The sequence below is a fragment of the Lepidochelys olivacea genome (assembly GCF_965140295.1).
Source record: "Lepidochelys olivacea isolate rLepOli2 genome assembly, chromosome: 3".
Classification (NCBI taxonomy): Eukaryota; Metazoa; Chordata; order Testudines; family Cheloniidae; genus Lepidochelys; species Lepidochelys olivacea.
In genome coordinates, this window is record NC_140413.1 from 46,019,778 (window position 1) to 46,035,930 (window position 16,153).

The window sequence follows — 16,153 nt, forward strand, 5'->3', positions numbered from 1 at the left end:
AAAATTGGAAAGAGTTCAGTGGAGGGCAACAAAAATTATTAGGGGGCTGGAACACATGATTTATGAGGAGAGGCTGAGGGGACTGGGATTATTTAGTCTGTAGAAGAGAAGAATGAGGGGAGATTTGATAGCTGCTTTCAACTACCTGAAAGGGGGTTCCACAGAGGAAGGATCTAGACTGTTCTCAGTGGTACCAGGTGACAGAACAAGGAGTAATGGTCTCAAGTTGCAGTGGGGGAAGTTTAGGTTGGATATTAGGAAAAACTTTTTCACTAGGAGGGTGGGGAAGTACTGAAATGCGTTACCTAGGGAGGTGGTGGAATCTCCTTCCTTAGAGGTTTTTAAGGTCAGGCTTGACAAAACGCTGGCTGGGATGATTTAGTTGGGGATTGGTCCTACTTTGAGCAGGGGGTTGGACTAGATGACCTCTTGAGGTCCCTTCCAACCCTGAGATTCAATAATTCTGTGATCTAAGATACAGATTTGATTTCACCTCTCTGTTCCCTCTTATCTCTTCTTTGTCTGTGCTATAATAGCCCATGGTCGTCCCCCCCACTCCCTGATGCCAACCCTTCTCCCAGGTCTCCATGTTTCTGACATACATGTGGGCTTTTGTCACCTGCCCCCATCAAACCTAGTTTAAAACCCTCCTCACTAAGTTAGCCAATGTGTATCCAAAGATGCTTCAAAGGGGACCTCATCTCTGCTCAGCAATCCTTCTTCCCAGAACAGCATCAATTAAGAAAGCTGTAGCCCTTCAGGTGACACCATCTGCACAACCATGTGTTCACCTTTTTCAGGATGCATCTGTCTGTACTTGGGCCCATACTCTTGATCAGAAGGATCAAAGAGAGCATCATCTGTGCCTCCAACTCCTTCACCCCTACTCCCAGAGCCCCGTAGTCACTTCTGATCTGCTCAGAGTCATACCTCTCAATATCATTAGTGCCCCATGGATAAGTAGTATGGGGTAGTAGTCAGAGGGCTGGATGATCCTCAACAATCCCTCTGTAATGTCTTGGATATGGGCCCCTGGCAGGCAGCACCACCTCCTGGGATGCCATGTCAGATGGACAGATGGGTGCTTCTGTACCTCTCAGAAGAGAATCACTGACCATCACCACCCTATGTTTCCTCTGGGGAGTGGTGGCCACAATGCTCCCAGCCTTGGTGATACAGAACTTCTCCACTTCCATCTTTGGGGGGTGATTCCTCATCCCTTGTTGCCAGGGCAGCATAATGGGTCGTAATCACTATGGTGGGCGGGTTGGGAGCAGGGGTGGAGAGCACTGCCTGCTGCCAGAAGTATCCAGCAGCCTGTGACAGAGCCATATCTTTCTCCCCCTGGTGATGTGACAGCTGTCCTCTCTAGCTGGAGAGCGTCCTCGGCCTTGGAGATCTCCATATGAATACTCTCGATGAATGCCTTGTGTGCACGGATGCTCCTCCAACTCACCACCTCCTCCTGTAGCTCTCCCACCTGCTTCCTGGGAGATTCCCTTTCACACTGGACGGTCTCCCCAGCCTCCCACTAGCAATGGCAGAAGGAAGCAATAGTGCCTTACAGCATTTCTAGGAGCACAGAAACTGCAGGCAAAATTAAAGAAACTCCTTAACTGTATTGGTAAATCCTTTTAAGACAACAGAAGAGGTCATTTCCAGACGCTTTGCAAGAATCTTTCAATGAAATGGAAACTAGGTTGGTAATATTAATCCATAAATGTGCTTCTGTGCCCCTCATTACACATGGTAGACCTGTCCCCATCTCATCCACAAAGCCCCAAGAACACCCTTCTTTAAATCCCTACTGAAGACCCATTTCAATCATGATGCCTACAGGAAACTGCCATTAAGTGGCTAGGTCTGTGGCCAACAGATTTTTTTTTTAAATCTAAAATGTATTGCTTCATTTATATCTCATTTTTTGTTTAATGACCAAATGACCAATGAGGAGACAAGATACTTTCAAAGCTGGAGGCAGGGGGAACAAAGGGTCTGTCTGTCTGTATGTTGCTTTTGCCAGGAACAGATCAGGAATGCTCTTCAGATCTCCTGTAAAAAGTTAGTAAGTAATCTAGCTAGAAATGCATTAGACTTCTTTTGTTTAATGGCTGGTAAAATAGCTGTGCTGAATGGAATGTATATTCCTGATTTTGTGTCTTTTTGTAACTTAAGATTTAGCCTAGAGGGATTCTCTATGTTTTGAATCTGATTACCCTGTAAGGTACTTCCATCCTGATTTTACAGAGGTGATTCTTTTACTTTTTCTTTAATTAAAATTCTTCTTTTAAGAACCTGATTGCTTTTTCCTTGTTCTTAAGATCCAAGGGTTTGGGTCTGTGTTCACCTATGTAAATTGGTGAGGATTTTTATCAAGCCTTCCCCAGGAAAGGGGGTGTAGGGCTTGGGGGATATTTGGGGAAAGACGTCTCCAAGTGGGCTCTTTCCCTGTTCTTTGTTTAACACACTTGGTGGTGGCAGCATAGAGTTCACGGACAAGGCAAAGTTTATACCTTGAGGAAGTTTTTAACCTAAGCTGGTAAGAATAAGCTTAGGGGGTCTTTCATGCAGGTCCCCACATCTGTACCCTAGAGTTCAGAGTGGGGAAGGAACCTTGACAGGAGGCCTGCAACCCTTGAATGTCCCAGCCAGCACCCTAGACTACCTGCCGGGTGCTCAACCCCCATAGGAGCCCTTAGATTGTGTGGGCACTCACCATGACCTGAACCCCGAGACTGGGTATGCTTGCTGGCTGCCTGAGCCCACAAGCTAAGGCTAAAGCCTGCTCCCTGCTTTGCCCTGTCCCATGGGCTAGACCTATTGACTGTGTCTGTTTGCTGGCTGCCTTGGCCTGGAGCCTTAAGTCAGAGCCTGCTACCAGCCTGGCCCTGCCCTGAGACCTAGGGCCCCCAGACAGTTAATTGGTGTCAGCCCCAGCTGAGGCTCTGTAGGCTAAGGACTACATTGGGCGCTGCTCCACCCCGGGGTGGGGCCAGGAGCCCCAGACTATTGTTGTGCGTTTGCCTCTGTTAGACAGGCCCAGAACCATAGACTGCGTAGGGCTCAGCCCCGCCGGTGTGACCTGAGCCCGAAGACTACCACCCCTTATGACGAGGCAAAGTGGCCTTCATCCCCACTGGAGAGTGAGGGCCCACTACACAGGACCACCCCACTACTTTGCCATTTTAGAGATACTGCACCCACCTTCCGTGCAACATTGAAGAGGTGCATCAACCATGACACCTCAACATTGTGCAGTGATTTCAACATCTCCGGAGGAATCTCATCCACCCCTGCTGCCTTACCACTATGAAGGCACTTTACCACCATAGCAACCTTAACAACAGAAATAGATTCAATCTCACCAGAGGTTTCCGGTGCTGCCTTCTGAAGGGAGGGCTTGTCCACTGGGTTGAGCAGTTCCTCAAAGTGCTCCTTTCACCTTTCAACAATCACCCTTGTGGAGAACAGCCTGGGCAATGTCCCGCCGACCCCTCCTAAAGGGACAAATGGTTTGCTAGAATACCTTTGAGGCTGCCTAGTAGTCATTCTCCAAGGTCTCTCCAAACACCTCCTTAGCCCGGGCTTTCACTTTAACGACTGCCACAGATGCTGCCCCCTTGGCCAGCTGGTACCTCTCAGTCATCTCAGGAGTCTGGTCCACAAGTGTTTCTTGGAAGGCCTCTTTCTTCGACTTGACAGCTTCCCTCACCACTGCTGTTCACTAGCGGGTTGCCTCCATGGCAGTCACCAACCACTTTCTGGCCACAGCTTTTCATGGCTGTCCAGTTATATATATTGGGCAGCATTGGATTCCTTATTTTTACTCTTTGTCTTCTGGTACCTCACTTTGAGCCCCTTTATCGTCTCCCTGTACTGCTATCCAGTCCACTTGATCCTGTGATTAGCCAGCCACTGCTGACATATACCATCATACAGTTCAATATTCCTCTTTGAGGAGTTATAGTTGTACTTTTTGCTTTCTTTGGCGCACAGTTTTTGGTGTGATCCCCCAACCACGTGGCTTTATTCTGTTACATGGGCTTCTTACTGGCCGTTGTTCTGCCACTGGAGATGGGTGAATCCAGAGAAACAGCAAGCAGCAGGGGACTTGAGGACACTAGCAGAGACACATGAAGGTAGACCACTTTGTCAGGGTCAGAGCACATGTACATGGTAAGAGGGTAGTCAGGGAGGGGTGCCCAGGTGTTTTCCAGCAAGGGATTGAAGGACCATCATGTACATTTTCACTGCAGTTAGATTGGATTAGCAATACACAGGATAAACCATTTCGTGTCAGCCTGAGGATGAGGGCAATGTTGGCTGCCTCACTACATGGCACAGATTGAGGTTTGTGGCATAGGTGTAGTTTGACTTCTGTATTTGGGGCTCGGCAAAGGATCCGGGGGGGAGTTTGGCAGGGGCTCTGGCTGCAGGGGCGTGAGGCTCAGTGGGGTAGGGATTCAAATGTCTGGGGTGGGGGCTTGACAGGGGGTCCAAATGCAAGGGGATTGGAAGCTTCCCATACAGCAACTTCTTCCCTCTGCAGCTGAGGAGTGATGGGGGCAGAAAGCAAAGGAGGTGTGGGTCTTACCTGGTCCTATCTGTTCCAGGGGAAGAGGAAGTCCCTTTTTGCCCTCCTCCCCACAGCAGCTGAGCCAGGCACAGAATTCCAATTTCCCTGGGAGTAATTCACTCTGTCACTCACCCGGGCTGTACACCACACAGACACTCGGGAAGCAGCTCAGCTGCCTGGGTTACTGCTTTCCTGACCTCCCCCTTACAAAGACCATGACGGGGAAACTGACCTGTAAGCAGAGAACACCTAGCTGCCCCCATCTATGTTCCTCCATGCCCCCCAGGGAGCTGAGGGGGAGGGAGGGCGCGCAGCAGTGCCAGGTGCTCTGTACCTGCTAGTCAGTTTTCCCTCATGGGCTGTGTGGGGAGTCAACAGGAGCTGTTCCCTGCCTTCCCCTTAGGCAGCCCGTGGGCAAACTGACCGGCAGGCACAGAGTGCCTTTCATCACCATTTCCCCCACCCCTAATGTTCGTCTGCAGGGAGGAAGCAGGGCTAAGCATGGACGGTGGGGGTGAAACCCCCCCCTTTGGGGATGCTAGCCTGATGGCCACACCCCTTCCATCTGAGGCTCCCCCATGGTGGGAGGAGCCCCAGTCTGCCTGCCCCAGCTGCGCTGGTCTGGTCCAAGCGCCGGCCCCACCTAAGTGCTGAGCACCACCCTTGCTGGCCCTGACCACTGAGCTCCAGGCCATCAGCTGGAGCTGAACCCCCACCAGCTTTAGGGTAGAGGGGAAGGGAGGTGGGGCCTTACAGAGGAACATGGCCTGGGTCAGGGGAGGCTTAGCCTGCCCTGACTTTTGATACCCACCACCCATGAGACTAAGGGAGAAAGCTGGGCGCTTTCCACCTCTTGCGCCTCCCCCCCACATTGCCTCTGCAATGTATCCAGTTTGAGGGGGCAGAGCCCCCCCAGTCTCCACCCATGGTGTGTGGCTGAGTGAACAGGGAAAACCACAGTTGAACCCCATTAAATCTGCAGTGAAGACAAAGGCATAACAACTCTCTCTTTACACACGTACCATTCTGCACATGAGTCACAAATGATGATGATCACCCTACAGTCCTCAGGGCACCCACATGCTAAGGCACATCCCAGACTGCATGCCTACAACTCGTTTGTTTTTTCCGTGCCGGATGATAAAGGCAAATAGTAGAACAAACAGCACTGATGCAATGCCTGCTGTTGCTTTAAAAAACTACTACTTTTCATTTCCAGAGCTTGTTCCCTCTCCCTACCCCCCCCCCCACACAGTGAATTCCCCCATCCTAGCATCCAAGTGAACAATAGCATATTCCCTGAAGCAGTGGTAGCAGCTGCACCAATGATTCAACACTCAGGGATATCTACCTATTCACACTGGCCTTACTCAGAACAGTATGTTCTAGGAATCCATCAGCCCTTCTTTCCGCTTCCTGTTTATTTACACAAAGCATTCAGCTCTGAAACACACCAAGGTCTGGATATTGTTGAAGCAGTGTGGCAAGCCAACATGTATTAGCTATACAGAATCCTAACCCAGTAGATGTGATTTAGGTCATTCAATACAATTTCAAGTAGATACCAAAGCACCATGGAACCCCATGCCTGTGTCTGTTGTGGGTCCCCACTGTGTCCAGTCCACAGGGAATAATCTACAGAGCCTGGCTCTTTAGCCTGAGTTGTAGAGACTTATGCTTTTAGAGGTCCCCAGTTCACTCCCTGCCAAGATGGCAGCAGTCATAGTTGTATCTATTATTAAAATTGAACTTCCTTATATAGCACTTTTCATCCATCGAAGTGTTTTACTAATGAAATCATAATCCCCATGTCACAAGTGGGGAAACTGAGGCAGGCAGGAGCAATGACAAATCTACGGTCACAAAGCAGGTCAGCGGCAGAGCTGGGAATACATACTAGGTTTCCTGGCTGTCCACTCTCTATTTAAGTGCTAAGCTTTTTGCCCCAATCTGTTCACTGCTCAGTATAGTACAGTGAAGGCTGATAGACTCTACACACCCTCTCAAACCTTTCATTTTCTATCAGGCAATAGATATAGTATGTAACAGCTAGAGAACCATTGTGCATCTTACAGTGATTTAGCTTGTGTAAGGAAACCTGGCTGTGTGTGGGTGGAACATTCCAATTTACACCCTTTCTTCCACTGACAGCTGGCCCCAAGACTGCATTCTCTCTTGTTGCATTTGGATACAGCCACAGGGAACCAGGCATTCATGACTGCAAGGCTTAATTATTATATTGTTTTGTAGCGATGAAGCCACTGCCCTTAAAAGGAACTGTTAAGTTCAGAATACAGCAACCCAGCTGCCCAGCAACAAATGCTCCTCACAGCACATCACTGTAGTACTCCACTCTCTCTGCTGACTCCCCAGGGAATATCAGGTTCAGTTTAAGGTTTTAGCCTTCATTTTAAAAGCTAGGCATGGAAGAGGCTAGTTACCTGAGGGATTGCATTGCCCAATGTGATCAAAGCCCCCCAGGAGTTCTACACTCCACTCTGTCAACCTCAAGCGTTAAATTAATGAGTGCAGGAGACAGAGCTTGCTTAGTTATTGGCCCACAAAACTGGAACTCACTCCTGGAAGACATCAGAATAACCTTCAGAGCAAAAAGCAAAGCCTACTTCCTTGATTCAGCCTTCTCACAATAACAGCATGCAGACTGGAGGGAAGAGAGTTAGCACTTGTCTACACATGATTCAGGAACAGCTGTTCCTGAATCACTCCGTGTGTAAACCAGCATACAAGTAGTTGCATACACTTCATGGATTTTGTGAGGTTTTCAGATACCATGGTGATGGCCATTGTATAAGATCAATTAAATGCTTTTGGTACAGTTAGGGCACACAGATAAGGGCACGAGATCTTAGGGAAGGCTGTACAAACATTAATCGTTCTTCAGTACTTTTGAGATAGGCATTATTGCCATTTTAGAGACTGGGTTTCCGAGTCAGGAAGATTAGGTGATATGGCTGGGACTATAATTTTTGTCCTGTGCTCAGACCACACATCCCACTCTACAGTAATTCCACTGAGAGGTTTAATCCACCCATGTGGATAATTATTTCTACAATTATAGCCAAGGAACTGCTATGTGTTTGGTAGCTGTCAATGTTTCTTGTAAGGAGTTAGTTATTTGATGTATGCGTGTGAAATTTCTGTAAGTGTTTGTAGTTCCCCCTTATTTCTAAAGACCATGATAGTTCTCTCTTAGCATCATACAAAATAAGGTGCAGTATCAAATCCATAAAATAAAGCACTATGGAATTGGCCAGAGATAATCAAAAATGTTTTAATGATTAAACAATGTCAAACATTAACAATGTAGGTATATTCAGATGAGCTAAGGGTTTATTTCTAGCACACTTAGACAGCGTATTTTGAACATTACAGCTGCTGTACTGAAATATGTAAAGACTGTGCAAACCAGTACCTAGAAATGAAGACACACAAGCTTTGACAATGTAAAATGTAAACAGATGTTGTGTCTCCTTTAAAACAAGTAAAGAAAACCCCCAAGGCTAACAGGAAAACTCATTATTTCCCTAACAGATGTGCAAAAAATTAAAAAAAAGTTAAAGATGGTAAAACTGATATTTATATAAATATCAAATAAAATAGTTAACATACAAACTTAAGCAAATGACCAACAGGATGTCTTGCATGATTAGTTAAATGTTCTGAGCTCAATGAATAAATGTATTCATAATCTAAACTCCACGATAGTAGATAACATACCAGCTATAGAGGTGGTATTTGCAACTGACTCCTCATGTGTGCAAGGCAAGATTTTACATTAATAGGAATTTTAACAAGCAGTTCTAAACAAACCTGTAGATAAGCCAAAAAGTTACAGGTGATCTACACAGCTTACACTCAGGAAACTCATCTCCAGCACATTTCCAAAGGTTTATTTTTTGATCTGTCTCTGTGTGACTTAATCTGTTTAATTTTACTTTCTGGGAAAAAAAGTATTTTTGTGAGCTAGGCACATTTTAAGAATGACAAAGTATGCTATGCAAATAGCAACACAAATGCCAACTTAAATATGAATAGTTACATTTGAAAAGCATCCTTTATCTTCATTTTTAAAAGAACTTTACTAAGGTCATAGACTATCCAGTCACTTCTGAAACATGAATATGGCTGTGGTACCACAATGCTTGAAACTGGCAGTTTCCAGTATTAAGAACTGCTTTGCAATTTAGCAATTCACAGAAATAAAAAACCAGGATGTAGTTTCCCTGTATATCCTCGAACTTTTAGAGACAATTAATATTTAAGTCTTGCTGGCCTGCTTAAGCATTATGCAAAATAAAAAAATAAGATCTGTTAAAAAGGTAAAATAAACTTCCATCTTGATTGTGACTGCTTAGTCAATTAAAGCCAAATATACAAAACTAAAGGCGCTATTTCCAATTTCACTGTAACGTGTAGGAGATACTTAATATTATGCACTACACACAGTACAGTAAACCGATCAGTGGATTTTTCTAAATGACTTATTAAAATGTCAATCAACTCAAAGTTGAAACGTACCCTAATTTTCAAAGCATTAATAAGCTTTGGGCCCTGCTTTTTCAATTTTTTTTTTTTTAAGGCATGTGTGTTTACCTACTGAAACCAACATTGTACAAATTACATTTACAATCACATGCATAATCTACAGTAAAAAATATGAGTTTGGATTACAGTGTTTTGAAACTGTGAATCATAATTCAGCACCTATTATAGTCACTAGTAAGGCAACAGCAGTGTCATATACTACAATAATACTCCCTTCCACAGTCTATAGCGGGGTCAGTGATGCCTAGAATTATTAACTTTAACTGTATACAGTTTCTAGGGTGTTTGCACAGGTTAAGTCCTACATAAATCACACTATTCTAGGCAGGAATAGTTACAGTAGCTGTTAGGATATCAGTGCACAACTCTTATTGTGCTTACAATCAGATTATTTTGTTGTCTGTGGTATCAAAATGGTTTCTCAGTTTGGTCTTCAATCCTTTCTTTGTTTTCTTTGTTTCACATTGTTCTCGAGGGAAGAAAAGCTGTTTGTGTACCCGTTCACAGCGGCTGTAGAGCCATTCTGATATTCTTTCCTTCTGGAGGATGCCTTCTTTTTGTAAGTCTAAAATACATAGATGTGCACAAAGTCACATACAAAGGGCCTGTTCCCTCAGAGCAATTAAACATGTGCACTGACTTGCACATCCTAGCACAGGACCCTGATTACTGCGATATACACTAAGCCCTCAACACATTCAGAGATACATTTTTCCAGTAGCTATTATGCTGAATTTTTGAGCCAGAGACTTAATGCTAGCATGCCAGTGTTCTGTATTTTGGGGGGGGGGGCAGGGGGGGGAGCAAGCGTCAATGCAAACAGTTCCAAATAGTTTTATGTATTTCTGGCAAAGGATTATTTTACAAGTCAAGATTTGGAGAAATTTCCTAGATGTTATGATCATGTTATTCAAATTCCTAATCTCCCTGAGCTGCACATATAGCATACGGGACCCCAACATGAAGAAGGGCTGACAAGTGCCAATAGTGAAAAAACATTTATACTGAAGAGGGGAAAACCACATGTGTCAAGGCTTTCAAATAAGATTGGTGTAAAGAATGAATGAATGAACGAACATTTGTTTTACCTGAATGTAGAAATTTGTGAAGAGGATAATCAAAGAAATCATATAGGAGATCTGGAAATACAGCCATCCCATAGGGAAGGCACATGGCCAAACAACACCACAACTTGTCTGGAAGATTGTTAGGACAAATTGAATCTGAAAGATGAAAAAAAATAAAAGCATAGTAGTGAAAAGGGGAAACAAACCAACAGACCAAGAACTAGTGAAATAATTTCTAAATAAGTCAAAATGGTTGCTAAAATGAGTCTGAAGAGATTTTGCCTTTATGCCAGGAATAGGGATTTTTAGTAAACATTTGTTGACAGACCTTTGGTCAGACCACAATACTGTATTTGTTATTTTTGAAAGCTCTTTATTTTACAAATATTGCTTCACCTCAAAGCACTTAGTGAATCCTGTGCAGGAGTTATTTTTCTTAAATGGATTAAAAGGGTAAAATCCACCCATCCAAATGAAGTATTCAGGTTCAAGATTGGTGGAACGTGGAAAGATCTGGGAGGTGAAATCCACTGTCACATTACCTGGGACCATAGCATGTGGTGGCTCTCCTGGGGTCCCTCCTATAGGACATCTGTGCTGGCTTACCTGAGGCCACTATGGAGACCCTCCCTTTATTACAGGCATAGAAAAACAGCTCCTCCAGATCCAGAGAAGTCTGGCAGGGAACCAAAAACTGAACAACTCACCAGCTGCCCCTGAGTGATGTATTTCTTCCACCACAGATACGGGCGCATAGCTGGAATAGCAGACAACCCATAGTAGGAGTACATCAGGACATGGATAAAACTGTTAAGAGTGGCACCAAAGTATGCTAAAGACAGAGAGGGGAAGAAAGGGTATTTTAATACACAACACAAGTTGGCACATGGAACCTGAACAGTGCTAAAATGGACAGCCACAGAAGGTGACTTTTTAAACATCATCAGGACCTTTTTAAATAATCAGTTTCCCCAAAACTAAAGGCTAAAAGAGAGTCAGACTCTCAAATAGGCATTAAGCTCAGGGGCCTTTGTAACTGTGCACACGATCAGTGCATTTTGTGCCAACCTTCCACGCCTACCTGTCTGCTCCACTTATCCAACTAGGGTTCTTGTTCATTTCAACTCTCTCTGCTCAAAAAAAATTGAGGAGGCAAGAGGGGGAGGTGCACAAACATGTCCAGAAACCAAAGCTTCACAGGTCTAATTTTAGACCTATCCTTCTTTGCTAGGCATTTCCACTGAAACTAGGAGTCTGCTTTTGGTTACAAGACAATATTCTGGGGATTTTCAAAAGCTCAATTTACCCACTTTATTTGCCTTTGTTTACAATGGCTTCTCTGTCATTAAAGGATTTTAAGTTTTAGCTGCCTATCACTAAATTGCATATGCTATCAAAGCCTGAGTAGAACAGCTAGCTTGAAAAAAAGAAAACCCAATATAAACAGGGAGTAATCAAGCATTTTTAAGACCACTTAAATGTGTGATTGTGCGGTTTTTACTGTTGTAAAGCTAATACAAATAGGTGCTTGACTTCTCTCTAGAACAGTGGTTTTCAACCTGTGATCTGCCGACCCTCTGTCTAAGATTTCCAATGGGGTCTGCACCACTGCTCTACAACAACATAGTTACACATGCACGCTTCTGAAGTTAAATATTACTTGCTCATATGTTGACAGTAAGAAATAAGTGCAGTTTCTGGACTGTTCTGCTTGCAAGAAGAGTTTTGAGGGTTTTGCAGTTTTTCTATTCACACAACTGGTATTTCTTATGCACACCACGTTGGTGACACAGACTGATCCTATATAAACTTTCCTTCAGCAAAGCTATGCTAAGGTCTAATCAACAAAATCACTGACCCACCCTCTACATTACTGTCGCCTCCCCCATATTTTTATGCTAACACATTTGGGATACAAGGTCAGTTAAAAGCAAATGAAATTAAAAGAATCCAAGTGAGGTTGCAAAAGGCCAACAGTATTTAGTAAGGTTTTAAAAAAAAGAGGAGACAGGGGAAGAGGCAAAAGAGCATACAGTCAAGTTCATGAGTGCCCATGGGACAAAGACTTTAACTGAAATAATTTGTTATGGCCACCCATAGACTAGAGTAAATTAAAGGGAAAGACATCCTGAGTGAGCAAAGTTTGATGGATTCAGACATGGTTTGATTTCCAGCAATTAGCCACTTTACACATACCTGCAACAGGCTTCGAAGCCTGACTTAAAACTTGTTTCTCCTTGGAAGCTTTGCTTGAATATTTGCATGTGCTGTAAAAGCAAGTAAGCACAGCTGACACTCTGACAGGTGTCAGAGCCACTCTACAGCAGCAGGCAAATAGATTAGGTTTTACAGGAAATACATTCTCTGTCTACACCGAAATGCTTCCACTGTTCAGTCATTGCAGGAAGGGCCTACAGGCAGTTTCATACCTGCAACTATTGGTACTCCCTGTAATTTAATAAAGCACCTTAATTTTTTTTGCTGCATTTTAAGCAAGATGGGCCAGATTCTGAGACTGAAGCCAATGTGAGTTGCTAATATGCATCCTGTGGCACAATTTGGCCTTAAATAAAACAACGTAGGTCTCTTGTAGGTTCTCTCCTCCATAGTACTTACAGTGACCACAAGGCACCCAGTTCATAACAAACCACCAGATGTTCAGCATGGATGCATGGTGATAGACATGAAGAACAGTGATCTGGTAATGATTTTTTCGCAAAATGAAAAAGAAAGTGTCCATGAATTCGATGAGTTTGGAGAAGTAGTACCACCAAAGGACACGTACGATCTACACAGAGAGGAGGGAAAAATAAGAAATTCACGAGTTGTCCCTGCAATTCTCTCAAGTCAACAGAACACATCTCACTACTTCTAGATATTCATGGCGATTCATTGGAAAGCTCAGCACATTCCTTGCTTCAAGTTTTCTGTAAGAGACATGAGTCTAAAGAGGCAGCTATAATTGAGACGGAAGGATGACAGAAAATATTTTATGAGGCTATTAAAGTGCGCCTAGGGTGCACTGAGACACAAGGCAGGATGTTTCATCAATGTATTCCTGTTTTGCTCTCTGTGGAAAACATCCCCCATCCTCAGCAAAACACTTCTATGATGTGTAGAGGAGAAAAGCAGTTCACAGCAGGGTGGTCAGGTGTGGGGAGGAGAAGAGTTGTTATAAAAAACTCATTTTAAAACATTTTTTAAAATGTTAAGTGTATCCAGATGCCGCAGTAATGGACATAGTAGGTGTCAAACATGAATCCAGCCTCAGGAGGTCTTTTCAAATACCAAATGTGATTAGCAGGGCCCTACCAAATTCACAGTCCATTTTGGTCAATTTTGCAGTCATAGGATTTAAAAAAAAAAATCATAAATTTTATTATTTCAGCTATGTGAAATTTCACAGTGTTGTAATTGTAGGAGTCCTGACCCAAAAAGGAGTTGTGGGGACGTGTGTTGCAAGGTTATCGTAGGAGGGGTTGCAGTACTGCTACCCTTACTTCTGCGCTGCTGCTCGCAGAGGCGCTGCCTTCACATCTGAACAATTGGAGAGCAGCAGCTGCTGGCTAGGAGCCCAGCTCTGAAGGCAGAGCTGCCACCAGCAGCAATGCGGAAGTAAGGGTGGCATGGTATGGTATTGCTACCCTTACTTCTGCACTACTGCTGGCAGGGCACTGCCTTCAGAGCTGAGTGCCTGGTTAACAGCCACCGCTCTCCAGCTGCCTAGCTCTGAAGTCAGCACAGAAGGGTGGCAATACCATGAGCCCCCCAAAATAACCGTGTGACCCTCCTGCAACTCCCTTTTGGGTCAGGACCCCCAATTTGAGAAACGCTGGTCTCCTCTGGGAAATCTGTGTAGTATAGGGTAAAAGCACACAAAAGACCAGATTTCACAGTGGGAGACCAGATTTCACTGTCTGTGACACGTTTTTCATGGCCATGAATTTGGTAGGGACCTAGTGATTAGATCATATTAGGGACTAACTGCCAAGTTTCAACATGTACTTTCTGTGCACTGAATACAATGGGGGAAAGGGGGAGGGCCTGTTTAATGTGGATAAAGATAAATCCTGTTCTGCTCTTCACTCATCTGCAAAGAGAAAATTTAAAGTAATAATTGAGAGTTATAACAAATAATGTTACCTTCATATCAGCTTCACCTCCACTGTGTGTGTCCTGACAGAAGAAATTGTATCCTCCTTCCCATACTCCTGTAACCAGCTGACAAGATGAAAGAATAAGGTATCATTGATAAAAATATTGCACTTGACAGTACACCTGAACCATGGCCGCAGCATTACTGACCGATTCCGGGACATCTAAATGTGACATTAGGTTACAATTTAAGCCCCAAATAGTAACTGAATCATGGTAGTGATTGAACACCAAGTTAACAACAGTTCCATATTTTTCCCCACCACCCTTCCTGCTCCAATTACTGTGTCCTGGACTAAACAGGACAGGTGAAGGTCCCATCCCCATCAAGTTTTGAAAGATTTGTGTGTGTTTTTGAACAAACCTATTTTAGAGCACAAAAACATTTTTTAGCTGATTAAGTGCCCCACTTCTGCAGAAAATTGACAAAAAGTAAGTTTTGTCTTTTTTGAAGAAAAGATACTAAGTTTTATGTGCACAGTGTATGTACTAGGAAAGGAAAACTGCTGGAGTTTTACAGCCCTTATGTTGCATGCCCAGTGCCTTCTGATGGCAAAAATAATACCTGAACATTTCCATTGTACCAAAGCTTTCCCCATGCCTAATACTTCAAGAGGTATTGAATTCAAATCATGTTAACTGTTTTACTTGTTTGGAAGTAGTTCACCTTTCCTCCATTGTGTCAAATTATTCACATTTTCAGAATGATTTATTGTCTGAAAACATGAAGAGAATAAAATTGTAGCAAGACTCCAAATACAATATCAGGTACAGTAACTGCAAGCTGCTAAATGTTTTATGTACTTAAAAAAAGTTGTAGACATAAGTGTCAAATATGAATATGTAATGAAGTGTCCATAGTACAGTATTCTGCTACATTCTGATTCTTCAAGATTACTTTAAATATTAAACCTTTCAATGCTGCCTTGTTCCAGCCAGCCAAATGACTACCTGCGTTATGTAGGTGGTTATCGATTTCCTGGCATTGTGTGAGGTAAGACTTGTACACACAAATTACTATTACAAAGATTCGGGCACCCCCATCACATGTACATTAACAGCTTGAACCAAGCTGTAAGTTTTCATTTATTTTTCCTTTGCTACTATGTTCCCATTACAGCTCTTGAACGGAATGGGTTGTGTTTGACTGCTTCTAGCCTTGTAGGGTATACCTACATTGCAATTAGCCACCTGCGGCTGGCCTGTGCTAAGGGGCGTTTAACTGTGGTGTAGACATTTGGGCTCGGGATGCATCCTGATCTCTGGGATCCTCCCACATCACAGGATCCTAGAGCCAGGGCTCAAACCCAAGCTCACAAGTCTGCGCTGCAGTGAAACAGCCCCTTAGCCTGAGCCCCAGGAGCCTTGGTCAGCTGGCACAGGCCAGAGGCAGGTTTTTAAATCGCAGTGTAGAGATTTCCATAAGGTACCTCTACACAACGAATGGCAGCGAGACTCAGAGCCCAGGTCAACAAACTCAGGCTTCCACTAAGAATAGTCTTTAAAATGTCTACACAGCTAACAGATTTATTTGGGCATAAGCTTTCATGGGTAAAAAACCACTTCAGATGCATTCTTCAGATGCATCTGAAGAAGTGGTTTTTTACCCACGAAAGCTTATGACCAAATAAATCTGTTGGCACCCTAAAGACTAACAGACTCCTTGTTGTTTTTGTGGATACAGATTAACATGGCTACCCCTGACACTTGTGTAGACATTGCAGATCCGGCTGGAGCTCAGGCTCTGAAGCCTGAGGAGGGACTTCAGAGTCCGCACTTCAGTCTGAGC

The 16,153-nt window shown here is 43.9% G+C and overlaps 1 protein-coding gene across 2 annotated transcripts in view; it reads right to left on the bottom strand.

Moving 5' to 3' along the window:
* Positions 1-7,843: 7,843 nt before the first annotated feature.
* The window catches only part of ELOVL5 (ELOVL fatty acid elongase 5), a 56,841-nt gene continuing 48,531 nt past the window's right edge, over positions 7,844-16,153 (bottom strand). For both annotated transcript variants that reach the window (XM_084625072.1, XM_084625073.1), the window contains exons 4-8: positions 14,353-14,430; positions 12,826-12,997; positions 10,917-11,041; positions 10,231-10,365; positions 7,844-9,707 (exon numbers count right to left, since the gene is read on the bottom strand). In XM_084625072.1, the coding sequence (XP_084481198.1) occupies positions 9,576-9,707; positions 10,231-10,365; positions 10,917-11,041; positions 12,826-12,997; positions 14,353-14,430 (642 nt within the window). In that variant the 3' untranslated portion in view covers positions 7,844-9,575. The remainder of the gene's footprint in view (positions 9,708-10,230; positions 10,366-10,916; positions 11,042-12,825; positions 12,998-14,352; positions 14,431-16,153) is intronic.